Raw genomic sequence first — 14,205 nt, 5'->3', positions numbered from 1 at the left:
GAAAATTTTAAGCACTTTTAATTAAAAAATGGATTAAAAATCAACCGTAAGAGATAAATTTATGAAATTTTCAGCATCCATGATCATTATACTTTAAGAATATATTGACGACTTCAAATTATTTGTTTATTTTCGTATTGATAACTAACTTTTAAGTTAACAAGTGAAAGTTTAACTGATTTCTTGGTAAAAAAAAAATAATGTTTTTTTTATCGGTCCCATGCTTTACACATTTAAGTTTAAGATTTCGGAAGAAAATTTCACTGCTCGTCATTAGTTTAAACAAAATGAATAATGGCTGTGGAAGCGCTGCGCTGCCGAGCGTCTCGAACTGCATTGCAGGTTTTATTAGTGATAATTTAAAATAATAACACTAAATATTATTATAAAACAAATTTTATTTTTATTTAAGTTATTTTATTATATTTATTATTAATAAAATTTTATTTTTTTTAACAATATTAACAATCATAACATACCGAATAGAACAAAGAAGCTTAAATAATTAAATTGTAAATTTGTCCTCAATTATTTTTATTTAAAAAAAAAAAACGTATTCTTTTTTTTAAATAAATACTTTTTCATCCTCTGAAACGAGTCTGCATTCTGGTGAAAAACTTTCCAATAGTTTGCAATAATGAAATTGGCGAGTATTTTTTATTGTACTTAAGCGTTCAAATCGTGTTTGGTATTTATTTTAAAAGAACTTTGGGCCCACTGAAAAAAGGAAAGTGGGGTTGTTTTTTTTTATCACTAGCACGATAAGCTTGTCTTTTTACACTCCCTGCTAAACCATCACACACTCCCTTGCCATGAGATGTAGCGAAAAAAGTCCAATCAGCATCAACATCAAAATAATTTTTATGATTAACTAAATTGGCAAAATTATATTTAAATAATAATTAAAAATAATTTTTTAATCACATAATTTCATACTTCACTCGGCCCATTTTAAATCACAAAAAATATTATTATTACAATTAAAAATTATAACACTAAAATATTACTAAAAAACACAACTCAACAGCACTTTAGTTTTTATTTTTAATAATTAATGAAGGATTTCTGAAATTATTTTGTTATTTACTAGGGTACGCGAAAAATAAATGAAAATCGTAACGGAGCGGTTTTTCTTTTGTTAACTAAAGATGGAGTGTTGACTAGTAAATTTAAAAATAATAATTTCTTACCGTACCTAGAAAAAATAAATATAGACCATAACAGTTTTTAAGATTTAAAGTTGATTATTTTTTCTAAATTTACGCTGTTTGGTAAAAATAATAAAAATATTTGATAGTATTCTTTATAACATTGTTAAAAAAATTATTAATAATAATTATAATAAAATAACATAAATAATAATAAAATTTGTTTTATAATATTTTGTGTTATTATTTTAAATTATCTCTGATAAAACCTTCAATGCAGTTCGAGACGCTCGGCAGCGCGGCGCTTTCATAAATAAATTCATTTTGTTTAAACTAAAGACGAGCAGTGAAATTTTCTTCCGGAATCTTAAACTGAATTGAAAAAACATGTTTTTTTTACCAAGAAATCAGTTATATTTTCATTTGTTAACTTTAAAGTTAGTTGATAATACGAAAATAAACAAATAAAGTATAGACATTTCACCATGGATGCTGAAAATGTCATAAATTTATCTGTTGCTGTTGATTTTTAATCCATTTTTTATTTAAAAGTGCTTACAATTTTCATTATAAAAAAAATGTTGTTAAAATAAAAAGTTGAAAAAATCGTTTGTGGGATCAATTTTCCATCATAAGTACTTATAAAAAATACATACAGATTAAATTTTTATGATCAAGTGGTAAATAGGGGGTCCACTTGACGTAATCTTACTCAATGTAGGTAGCCCTTTTTGAACACAACTCGTATGTGTAGCACGTCAAAACAAAATAAACCAATGACTGACTCTGACAAACCGATAGTAGAAAACTTTTGTAATAACAAACAATGATTGACACAGTCGAAAGCCTTTGAACGAAATTTTTAGCAAAGTAGCAACTCTTTCAGTATAATTTCAGACGTTATATAAGTGTGTTAAAAGGGCCACCAAGAAGTTAAAACATTCTTTAATGTTATAGATATCTAAGCAAGAAAATTTTTTAAAAGTTAAAATGTATATAAGGACAATTAAAGCTTTTATTAAAATAAGTAGAAATCTTATTTCAATTCAAAAGGTGAAGTGACGTCATTGCTTTTGTTTCATAGCCACCTAGACACGTATTTTTTATGGTGAGCTCTTTCGAAATATTAAATAAAAAGTGCTATTCTGTGTTTCAAAAATTAATTTGATGATCGGCACACAAAACCGAAACATCATACTTAAAACCTAATAACGAAAATCATTTAAAAAGAACTGTCTTAATCAAAGCGAAGGAAAAAAAATAAAAGAAATCCGGCCGTCTTCTGAACTAATCGGAATTTTCTCGATTTTGAAACTGGCTTAAATTGTGCATAACTTGCGCAAATACGATTTTGGGACAGTAAAGTTCGGCTTATTGAGGTTTTTTCTTTTCAACTCACAAATAGTAAGGAATTATTAGAATGTCCTTTCGTTGGTGTCAATCGTGCCATTTTATTATTGTCATTAAGGTCAAAAATGGCTACAAAGTCTTTTTATTAAAATCGGATTTACGATTTCTTGCTTAAAATTTGAGCAAAACTCGAAGGAATTTCCCACTTTCTTGCTCTACAGTCTTTCGAAATAGTCTATAAGCTCGACTGTGCACACAAAAACCAATCATTATTATTTCCAGGGCCGGCCTGCAAACGATACCTCACAACGCCAAAATGCACTACAACTACGCCAATTTTTTGAGGGACTCCTCCAGACACGAACTGGCGAAGTCACACTACTACATGTCCCTCAAGTGAGTATGCCCTGAACTGTAGCCGTATTGTTGACCTGCCAAACTTTTAGGTTGTGGCCGACGTATGCGAGCGCACACAACAACCTAGGCACGATTTTGAGAAATCGAAATGAGGCCGAGAAACACTTTCTGGCAGCTATCAAATATTCCTCTAATCACGTAAACGCGCATTACAACTTGGGACAATTGTACAGGTACATGACGATGCTGATCTATTTATTGATTTATTTCTTTAGTCATTTATTTACAAACCTAATGGCAGATATATATATATATATATATATATATATATATATATATATATATATATATATATATATATATATATATATATATATATATACCTCCGACTGGAATCCTGCAGACGTTTCGCCAAGATCTCACTTGGCGTCTTCAATGCTCTCGTTCGAAGTGTGGGTGTATGTGTTCAATTTCAGAAAAAATAACAAATCACTGGAATCGGAAAAGATGTTGAAAAGGTGCATCGATTTGGAACCGAATTTCGCGCCGGCCTATTTAGAACTGGCTCGGTTGCGGGGTCCGCACGACAGGACCGTATCGACTTTATTGAAGAAAGTGATCACTCTCAACCCGACCAATCCGTACTACCCTGCGAAATTCGCGCAATGGTTGTCGCACAAGGGTGAGTCGTAACTATTCAATTTGCGCTATTTCCAAGAGAACTTGAATACGTTGAATAACGAAGAAAGTGTCAAAAATATACACAAATACACATACATATACATAAATATACATAAAATATATAAATAAATTAAAGAAAAAAGAAATCTTTGAGTAAATTGGCAAAAAGAAAACGCAGGGATTATTTTTGATGTTTCGTAATTCCCATCTAGAATTTTAAAACTCGTTATATTAACGATATTTAGAACGAACACTGTTTTAATATTGAGACAAATTTTCCTTTCCTTTGCGTAAATATTAAAAAAAAAATTAAAAATGTTTTTTCAAATATCTCACGCATCCTGTAACTGAAACTCCAACTAAAACTGAAAAAAATTATGCCATTTTTAACAGTTGTTTACTTGTCGCCAACAATTTACCCATAAAACTTTTTAAAATCTTTTAGTATTTTTCCCATAAAATTAAAACAATGTTCGAAATAGGGGTTACAGTTCTGTATCTCTCACGTTTTCCGATATACGAATTTCTCCAATAAAATAAATGGTTTTCTATAAAATACTTGGTTTCCGAAACTATGCAGTACCGCGTAATAGTAAATGACGTCATTGCGTCCATCTTGAACGGAGTAAATACAAAAATTGTAGATATTAATGCGGTCTACAATACCATCTAAACCAATTAGCCATATTTTTTAGGAATTTGGATTTACGACTTATAACTTTTTTTTGGGAAAAAACAATTTTCAGGTCATCAAGTTAATAGTTTTCCAGGAAACAATTTTTTTCTGGAAGTTAAGATAACAAAAAAAAGTCATTTTTTTAAATACTTTTTTTTAATACTTATTTTTACTTCTTTGCTAAATTTGAAGTCGATAGCTACAAATTTGAGACACCTATTACATTTTTGAATATCCCGAACAACCTGTACAACATATGAAAATCTTAAATGCAAAAGTTTTAGCTGTCCTGTATGGTTTTGTATAAGGGGAACAAAATTTTCGGTTTTTGTAAATTGCCAACGCACCCTGTACATTTTTCAAAAATTATAAGAATGAAGGTATTTTGGGCAAGATCTCGCGCGTCTTTTGGTTCAAGAATTTTTTCGATCATAGATGACATAATAAAATGACAAAACATCGTGACGAGGAAAAAATGTTGACCATATTTTAAAATTTTGTTTTGAACTCGTTTTGAAATTCTTCCATTTTTTTATTAATAATAATACGTATCTAAACCTAAAAGCTTTTCCAATACCAAAAATATCGATTGATTATTACCGTTTTTCTCAATTATTTAAGACATTCCATATGACGCTGACTAATTAAACACTTAAATCGTAGTTTCGACAACATTACTGACAAAAATCATTACTATGTTGCAAAGTGTTGCGTACTACACTTTTTCTACGACCCTTAGTTAGTTAGTTAGTTTGAAAAACGAAAGTGACATGGTAAAATAACACTTTCCGCACGCTAGATCGGTGTATAATTGGGTATTTTAGTAGTAGAAAAGAGTAATAGAAACATTTGCCTCCTTACACCTTCATGGGACATCCTGTATACATAACATTAATTTTAGTTTAATTTAATTTTTTTTTTTGAAAAAGTGTCCCCTAAATTGTTCCTTTTTTCCCAGGAAATTGCAAAGAGGCGCTTAAATTTTACTGGCTCTCGCTGAGGATGTCCGCCACTCAGAGGGACTCGTTGATCGGCGTGCTCAGGATACTCAGGAAATTCGGTCAAAAAGCCAGACATTTCCAGTTACTCACGCGGTAAGATTTTTTTTATATATTTCTTCGGAGTAAATTTGATTCTTTCTGCCGCAGCTGGCACCTTCTGCTGAGGAAAAAGGGCAACAGCCTGAGACCTGACTTTTATCTGCAAGAGTGGCGTTTAAAAAGCGAGCTAAGTTTCAAAATAAAAATCTACTCTACGACGTTGCACAACGTAAGCGCTCACGATCTAAATTCGTATAGTATAACCACCGATCTATCGAACTCATTACTCTCAATTACCGATAACTTTATTGTTATGAATTTGCTTTTGTTAATGCACGTTAAAACTTAACCCATACACCCAGTGACCCTAGTGAGCTTTCTCACTTAAGGCCTATAGGTGTCCTGTTTGTTCTTTCTAGGATACTAGAGGAAGTTATGATAGAACATTTGAAGGATTATTCTTTGCGAAATGCTATAATTCCTTATACGTTTTTTAGTTTAGTTCTGCATCATTGTGGCAAGTAGCTAGTAGTGACGATTCTAAGCCACGCAAAATTTTAATTGTCGTTAATGTTCGCGTGTGTTCGGGTTGGCTCTTAAACATAATATTTTGCGTACAAAATCCTTTGTTGAAAATTGCCTACATGGTAGGAGTAAGGGTAATGTTTTGGGACCAATGTCTTCGCTTTACACCTCCAACTTCTGCCATTTTGTTAATTATCTAACGCATCATTGCAGATGGCTTTCGATTATATCTCAACTCGTTTAAATCCTTGTACTTCGTGCAAAAATTAGGGCGTATTTTTTTTATAACAAAGTATATTTAGTTAAAAATTTTCTTACCCGTCCAGTGAAATTGAAACTAGGTATTTTTTTTCTTGTATTTTGTGTTGAAAATGAACGCACTGTTACTGTTATCATCATTATCACAAAATAGCAATGGTTATATGAGTTTAGCAGTTTCACATTATGATGTGCCGGTTTTCTTCGGTATAATGGTAAAAGAAATGTTTTTTAAATTAATTAATTGTTCTCTTCAATTAAACAAACAGTCTAAAACGCCTTCCCGTTGTTTTATAATAACTAACTATAATTATTTGAAAACCAATTTAAACTATAAATTAGTAATTAATATTAATTTTGAGGAAAGAGTAACACGCCATTGAAGCAAAACCAAAAAAAAAATCCACTTTTAAGTGTATATGTAAATACGGGTAGATACCTAGCCGCTCATTCTATCAGTAACGAGCCCGTCCCTGGTTTCATTTGTCTTCTATCAGCAAAAGAAAATGATGAATTCAATAGATCTCTGGTCCTACTATGTAGAAACGGTGGAGTCTACAAAAAAAAGTTAATAATACAAAACCTTCTTAAACATATGGTTTGCATATATACAGGCCATTAGTTTTTTCCCGTTAAGGCCAAACTTTCTCATTTAAAATAGCACACCCTGTATATGGTAATGAAAATCACTATTATATTACTTCCAATTGGGCAAATAAAAGATATTTTCAACGATATCTAATAGTAGAGGTTTCGGAAACATCGGCCATCACACAACATGTTCATCACTTGAAAATTTGCTTTTTTGAATGGTATTAAAAATTTTCTCGCTATTACAGTTTTCGTTTGTGTCAAAAAGTAACGAAAAACACATCCCACTCTCATATATCAATGAACTTGTCCTGAAACCCACTCAGCGAGTGATTATTTGTTAATACAGAGTTTCCCAAACTCGATCCTTTGAGAAGAACATTGCAGCATCTGATTTTTTTACGGCTGTATCATATGATATACGAATGATACAAAATGCCAAGCCAAATTTTCTAAAAAATAATTTTCAACTCCAAAAAACGAAGTTGCAATGTCTCAAATATTTATGCTAGTCTCCTTTAGCCCGATTCTTCATATTTGCAGGTTTAGGGTACCCTGTGTATAGTGTTCTATTTAAAGGAAGAAAGTTTGTTCCTGCACCGAAAAACTAAACACCCTGTATACACGAAGTTACGAGAATTTTTTGTATAAACCTTTTTGTAATAGGTCTATTCATTTCTCAAATTGGATTGGATAGTGCGTCAATGTTACTTGCAAGTTTAATTTTAGAAAAACTCCTCCGATTTCGAGCAGCAGCGACGAGAGAAAACCGACAAACCGAACAAGTGGAGCGCTTTAAAAAATAAGACCGCTCACGGCGACAAGAGCTACAAAGGAAAAGACGCGAGAAAAGATCGGAAACACTCGACAACCTCCGATCACAATACGGAAACATTGGAGTTTTCGAAATTCGCGTTGCTAACCTATTGTTAGGTATACCTTTTCTGTTAGAGTGTTTTGTTTTATTTAGAGAAAGCATGGTTGTTCACGCTATAATGGCAAAGAATTATGACATGTGATAAGTTGCCCCAGAAGTCGTAACATATAAAAAGGTTTTTTTTCTTTATTGTAATGTAGGGCTTTTGGACTCTACGAGATCTGTAAATTTGATGAAGCCAAGTAAAAATGTTGATGAGCCGTTTAGCCTTGAGGTAGAAAATCGAATCCAAAAATCTTCTCATCCCCTATTCATTGATTGAGATGATTGAGGTTGAAGGCCTTCTTCCGCTTCGTGGTTTATCTTCAATCTTTTGAAAATGCCTTAAAACACCGAACAACCTGGGCAAAACACTATCTCCGATTCTGCTATTCTGGAGCAAAAACTCAATACAATAGAAACATAGAAAAAACACAATAGAAAAAACGGTTTTGACTCCAGACTGAAGACGAATCACATGTGCCCCATTTTCCTAACCCGGTGCCACCAGACAAAATGCGAGTTACATATTTGAATTTAGAGACTTCGTATGATCAAATACATTATGTCATATGCCGGTTTGTACCAAGTACAAAGTGCTATCTTCTTTATTATAAGAAATAATAAGTCGTTCAAAGTAGCTGATCAAGATGGCGAATGCAGAAAAGTAATTTAATATAATATTTCGAATGTGTACTTTTAATTCTCAACTCACGTGTGACCGTTTTTGAAACACCTGTACATTTTTCGATATTTCATCGGAGGCACGTAAAGCTGGGTATTTCTACTACTTGCGCGATTTTACAGGATATTCAAAAACGATTTTTGCGTCGTTGACTGGCATTGATTTATTATCATTTATTTACTCAGTCATTTTTTAGCTTCATTTTCATTCCTTTTTCTAGTACTTCTCGATATAATTTTGCTAATGTTTTCTAAGTGTCTTCTACCGCAAAACTTCCCACTCTAACGAACTAAACTTTAACAATTCGCTAAAATAGTAATGCCACAGCATCATAAGGAATTAAAAGATAAATCAGGGCCACCGAAAAGATATTTTTAGTATAGGGTGGCTTTGTTGCAATGGAGATAAAAAATTTGACACGCTGCTACACATTCTCTTGAATATCCCAACACGTCTCGAATATTTGAAACATTATTTAAAACAAGGTTTTTGGCACTTTTGGGGCATTTTGTATTTATGTATATGCAAAAAGTCCTTCTCTAAAGAACTGTAGAATATTCCTTGTCATGTAGTATGCATAACCCTGTATATTTCTCAAATAGGGTTCACTACCCACCACTAACCAAAATTAATGATTATATTATTAAATGTTTTATTGACAATAGTTGCCTGTAAATTTCGGTAAACTAGCCCTTTTTTATCTATCGAAAAAATTATTTTTAGTAAAGTTTCTACCGAGCGGTCCATTTATTATGGGACGACAATTTATCTCACAACCTGGAAAAATATCAGTAAAACCTAAAGAAAAAAATTTGATCTGATTTACTTGTATAAATATATTATTACGTTGTTACGCATACACCGTATGTTCTTATTTTCTTAGAAAAATTGCAAATTTGTTATTTTCAATAGAGCACCCTGTATATCTTGCCATTTTTTTATAGTGCTTTCGGGGTCTTTCCTGAAGGTGACTTAAATATTTTAGAATGGGGATTGGAGTTGATAACGAAATAAAGAATCTAACATTACAAAATTCACTGAAAAATTCATTGAAAGTCATTCAAAGAATACAATAATTTTTATCAAAAAAATATCCGGATGGACAAAAACCTACATGAAACATTGTTAAGAAAAGAAACATTAAAAAAATAAACTTTTCTTTTAATTTGTTTTATTACTGTCATTATTATATTGTCCATTATTTAATATTATTTTCATAGAATAGGATTTTGTGGACTTCAGATCATTTCAGTTTGTATGAAAATAACAATAAAATATATAAAACTGGAAAACGAACCAAAACAACGACATAATAGGCAATGTTACACAAATTCGCCATTTTTAAATGGATAAAATTATATAAAGAAATCAAAAAAATATTTTCTTTTTTCTATTACATTTTTAATATTAATTTTTGGGCTGTACTTATTTAATATACCTTTTGTTTATAATTGCTGAGTTGTTACTTACGAAAATACAAACATTCTGTAATAACAACGTACCACAAGTATAAGTGAGTTCAAACAACTTTTGCTCTCTAAGTCTTTTTGATATTTTTTAAAGGTTCTGAGATAATTTAATTTTAACCAAGCCAGAAAACGAGGACGACAAACTTGTTATACAGGGTGATGATAATTGTTTGGAACCAATGAACTATACGTAGCGAGAAGTAAGCGAGCTGACATAATTTACTCTATTAATCAGTATTAATTTTCAAATAGGCTTGTACATACGTGCTCAAAACTTATACTGTATATAATGTGGATATATATATATATATATATATATATATATATAGTATTCAAATGTTACGGTGTGTTTGTTATTCGGAGGCCAACATTAGTTTATACAAGTGCGCAAACGAAACGTCGCCCGAATTAAGGCTAAAATGTGATGGTTCCTTTTAGATTGGCGACTACTACACGCACCTTTAAGTAACTTAGAAATTGCTAACGTGTAAGACGAGATGAGTTTTTGGCCTGCATTTTAAGTTAGCAAGTAATATTCGCCAATGGAAACGAGCCTATATACGGTGAGACGCAACTTTAACGCTGAGCACCGACTTATATACAGGGTGACCCGTCTAAAACGTAACGGAATGCATAACTTTAGGATTTTTTACCATTTTCAAATAACGATTCGTTTGGTATACAATTTTCTGGATGACAAAGTGAATTACTTCACTTCATCACGTCAAATACAAAAGTTGTTAAAAAAAATATTTGCAAGATAGTTTTTTATATATACAAGACTCACCCGCAGATAAAAGTTATACATTTTTTATTGGAACGCCCTGTATACGCTGCACATTTCTTGTATAATATATCTTATACACAAATTAAATAGCTTTTGAGATACATGCGCTTTTAAAATAAAAGCAACATTCAAAAATAAAATTTTCTAGAAGTTTTTATTAAACCAAATAACAGGGCCAGAGAACTACGTGTAATTAACCCTCAAAACAAAAAACTTTTCATGGAATCTATGAAAAAAAAAGTTTTCTAATTCGTTCTGAAGAAAATTTACATAACCGTTACCGTTTAAAGTAAAGTCGAAGAAATGAGGAACTTTTATCCTGTTTTTTTAAAAAACAACACCACACACACGTTAACAAACGTTTCCAAAATTAATCGTCTTTATTTTTTGCCAAGAAGATAACCAAAGAGGGTTTGGACAAAAAACCTCGAAAACTCCCGTGGGGCCCCAAACCTTCTAGGAGGTGCTCCGCCCCGAAAGTGGGGCCACGATGCTTCTAGGGTGTGCACGCTTCGGGTGCTCCTTTCCTTGTGGGGTCCGTTGTACGAAGTTCGGACAAACATAATCTCAAAAAACACACCTTTCTTTTTTTTTAGCTACCGAGGACCGAAACCGGGATCCCTCCATTTTTGAACGTCGACTTTACCACCGAGCTAATGAGCATAAATTTTTAATTTTCAAGGCTGTTTTTATGTTAAAAGCGCATATATCTTTAAAATCATTGGATTTGAGTATAGGATATATTATACAAGAAATGTGCAGAATTTTAAGGGGATTTTATTGAGCTTAATACTGTAAAAAATATATAACTTTTATATGTGGGTGATTTTTATATTAAAATATAAAATAAAACTTGTATGAGTGAGTGACTAAAAATATTCTAGAGCACAAGATATGGCAAATTAAAGACCCTTAAATTTAAGATCGCCAAACCGGAGTTCTGATGGTCAAATGTGAAACTTTGAGAAATACTTGGACCCGTTTAGTTTAGCTAAAGTGGTTTCTATATTTCGAATTGGAAAATGCCACCTTGACAAACTAATTCCATTACCCTTTTAAAAACAAAACTTCATATGAACATACATCCCAAACTTCTTACCTTTTGAGATACAGGGAGATAAAGATTTCAAAAATAAAATGCATTGACATTAAATTAGAAAACACCCTACATATTATAATTATAAATTATAACTTCAATACCATACTTACACCATGGTCGAGCAAAATGGGGCGGAGCACCATCCTGTTGAAACCAAATCTGCCAGTCAGGCTGATTTAAATTTTGAATTTTGATATTATTTTATCGAAGAGAAATTTTGAAAAATGGCGTCCTATTTAAAAAGGGAATTTGGCAAGGGGATTAAATTTTGAACCGCCCTATATATTTTTGTTTACTGCAATAAAATGCGCAATAAAAAATTATGACGGGCAGCAGCGAGCATTTTCTTAAAATCCATTATACAGTCGAAACTCGATACAGCGAAATTGAAGGGACTGCTTTTTTTTCGTTAAAAGAGTTATCGGCACTTAAAAATAACAATACGCATATACCGTCTGCAATATTTAATTATTTTATATACATATTTTAATATCTACTTAAGAACATTTTATATAAATATTTAACAACTACATTTAATGTTTCAAATAATCGGTCTCTTTTGTTTAATTTTTTTTAGTATGCCAATACGCATCTCATACTTTGGCTTGTATTTTCACCATTTCTTCGAGGGGGGCATCTTCCCCATGATACATTAAAAATTTCTCTAGCAGCTTAACTGAATATTGTTGAATGATTAACTTCTTGATCTTCTTGTTCCTCTTGGTGCTCCTCTCACCTTTTCTTGCTTGTTGTAATATGGCTTCCTCTGTCAAGTCTGCTATTGTACGCAATTCCTGATCTATCACCATAAACTCTTGCAACTCCTCACTTATAAACCTAATTGTTGTTTGAAACTGTTTTATCCACTCGCTTAGTGGCTGATCATATTCCAAGTCCTGTTCTCATTCTGTCTCGGTAATTGTTTCTGCTGTCACCTCTTTCCAAGCTTTACTAATAAAGTCGACTGCATCTAGCATATTAATCATCTCCATTAAAATGTTTTTCCTGTATTGGCTCTTAAGACTTTTTCGATCGGCTGTAATACACTTATTGTTTTGGCTAGAAGAAATGCCAATTCAATATTCCGTAGATTTGGAATATGGGGATGCGCAGGGCAGTTATCCAAAAGAATAATATTTTCCTCCCATTTAATTCTGCATTTAAGTGGCCAGAAAATACTTAATGTGCTTAAAACATCGTGGGTTAGTTAATTTTCCAATTACGACTAGAATTCTTTTTTCCCTGAAACTCATATTGGCAGCTACTAACACTGTTATACGTTCTTTAGACAGTTTTCAACCCACACACTTTTCGCTTCGAAATTTAAGAGTTTTATCTGGCGTCATTTTGTAAAAAATACCAGCTTCGTAAGCATTGCTGTTGGAACCACTACAACATTGACCGATCCACACCTTCAAATTTTGACTTTCTTAGTTTTTTACTAGAACTACCTGCCGCTTCAGCCTGAATGATTTTTTTTGCACTTCCAAATCGTGGATACAGTCACTTTATAGAGAGTGAGAAATTCGTTATACAGAGTGGATTAATACATAGCTTTGTTGGGAGACCTAATAGTACAACAAATTTTGTTCGGAATACAGAGTTTTACGATCGACAGGGTTTCGCTATAGGGAGTTTTCACTGTATTATTTAAAAGGATTTTCATATTAATATCGGGACAACCTGTATAGATAAAATATGAGATAATCCGATTCAATAATATCAACACTTAAGTTTGATATTGGTATGCTTTCCTATGCGCTTACGATAGGCCACCATGTATATAAATAAGCATACATTGTTTGAAAATACATTTTGATATACAACGTTAAGGCTTTTTATTTACTAATAATAAAACAAGTGTATTTACTAAATAAAAGTTTGAAAGTATTTTTGATAACATTTAGACCGTGTGTAAAGTTTTCTATAAGGTTAAGTTGTAGTCGAGCAGTTTGGAACACAAAATCACGCGAGTGTATAGATAAGCAGAATTTCATATTTCAAGATAATTTTTGAACATGATCTCAAAGCGATTTTTTCTTTTATATGTGTAAGCAAATTTTCAAAATATTACCAATATAAAAATAATTTAAAATGGATGTTTGATTTCTTATAGCCCCGTCCTCCCATGTGCGTACATGGGCGAGAAAAAAAGCCAAAAATGCCCGTTACTAGGAGTCTTTTTTTTATTGCAGAATTTACAACAATAAGATCAAATAATTACAAGAACAAGTACTGAAAAAATTATATTGGATTTCACAAAAAGAGAATACAAATAAATTACAATCGATATCTCGAAAATAAAAAAAAAAGTAAAATTGTCTGAAAGACCACAAAAGATGGAAAACTTGAAGAGAAAAGATCACAAGACCATCAGAACAAAGATGACAAAATAGCTGATCATCAAAATCACACGAAAGTTAAATGTTATCTAGGAGACGTAGATTTTACACCTAACCTAGCACGAAGAAGAAAAAGGAAAAGATGTTTATACTATCCCAAAAGGATTCTGTGGTGGAGCATTGCACGCGGCGGTTTAACCTCTGTTCGCTCCCGACAGAATCCCATGTATTCGTCCCAAAAAGCTTGATATCGGTTTCCACGGTGTGGATTTAGTGTTTTG

General features: G+C 32.0%; 1 protein-coding gene across 3 annotated transcripts in view; it reads left to right on the top strand.

Moving 5' to 3' along the window:
- The window catches only part of LOC132706109 (protein O-mannosyl-transferase TMTC1-like), a 464,920-nt gene extending 451,272 nt beyond the window's left edge, over nucleotides 1-13,648 (top strand). For all 3 annotated transcript variants that reach the window (XM_060677221.1, XM_060677222.1, XM_060677223.1), the window contains 6 exons: nucleotides 2,781-2,894; nucleotides 2,945-3,088; nucleotides 3,332-3,537; nucleotides 5,171-5,306; nucleotides 5,361-5,481; nucleotides 7,356-13,648. In XM_060677221.1, the coding sequence (XP_060533204.1) occupies nucleotides 2,781-2,894; nucleotides 2,945-3,088; nucleotides 3,332-3,537; nucleotides 5,171-5,306; nucleotides 5,361-5,481; nucleotides 7,356-7,559 (925 nt within the window). In that variant the 3' untranslated portion in view covers nucleotides 7,560-13,648. The remainder of the gene's footprint in view (nucleotides 1-2,780; nucleotides 2,895-2,944; nucleotides 3,089-3,331; nucleotides 3,538-5,170; nucleotides 5,307-5,360; nucleotides 5,482-7,355) is intronic.
- Nucleotides 13,649-14,205: the final 557 nt, after the last annotated feature.

The sequence above is a fragment of the Cylas formicarius genome, unplaced genomic scaffold (genome assembly GCF_029955315.1).
Source record: "Cylas formicarius isolate icCylForm1 unplaced genomic scaffold, icCylForm1.1 PGA_scaffold_8__14_contigs__length_24414737, whole genome shotgun sequence".
NCBI classification, from domain to species: Eukaryota; Metazoa; Arthropoda; class Insecta; order Coleoptera; family Brentidae; genus Cylas; species Cylas formicarius.
This window is presented reverse-complemented; position numbering and strand designations above follow the sequence as displayed.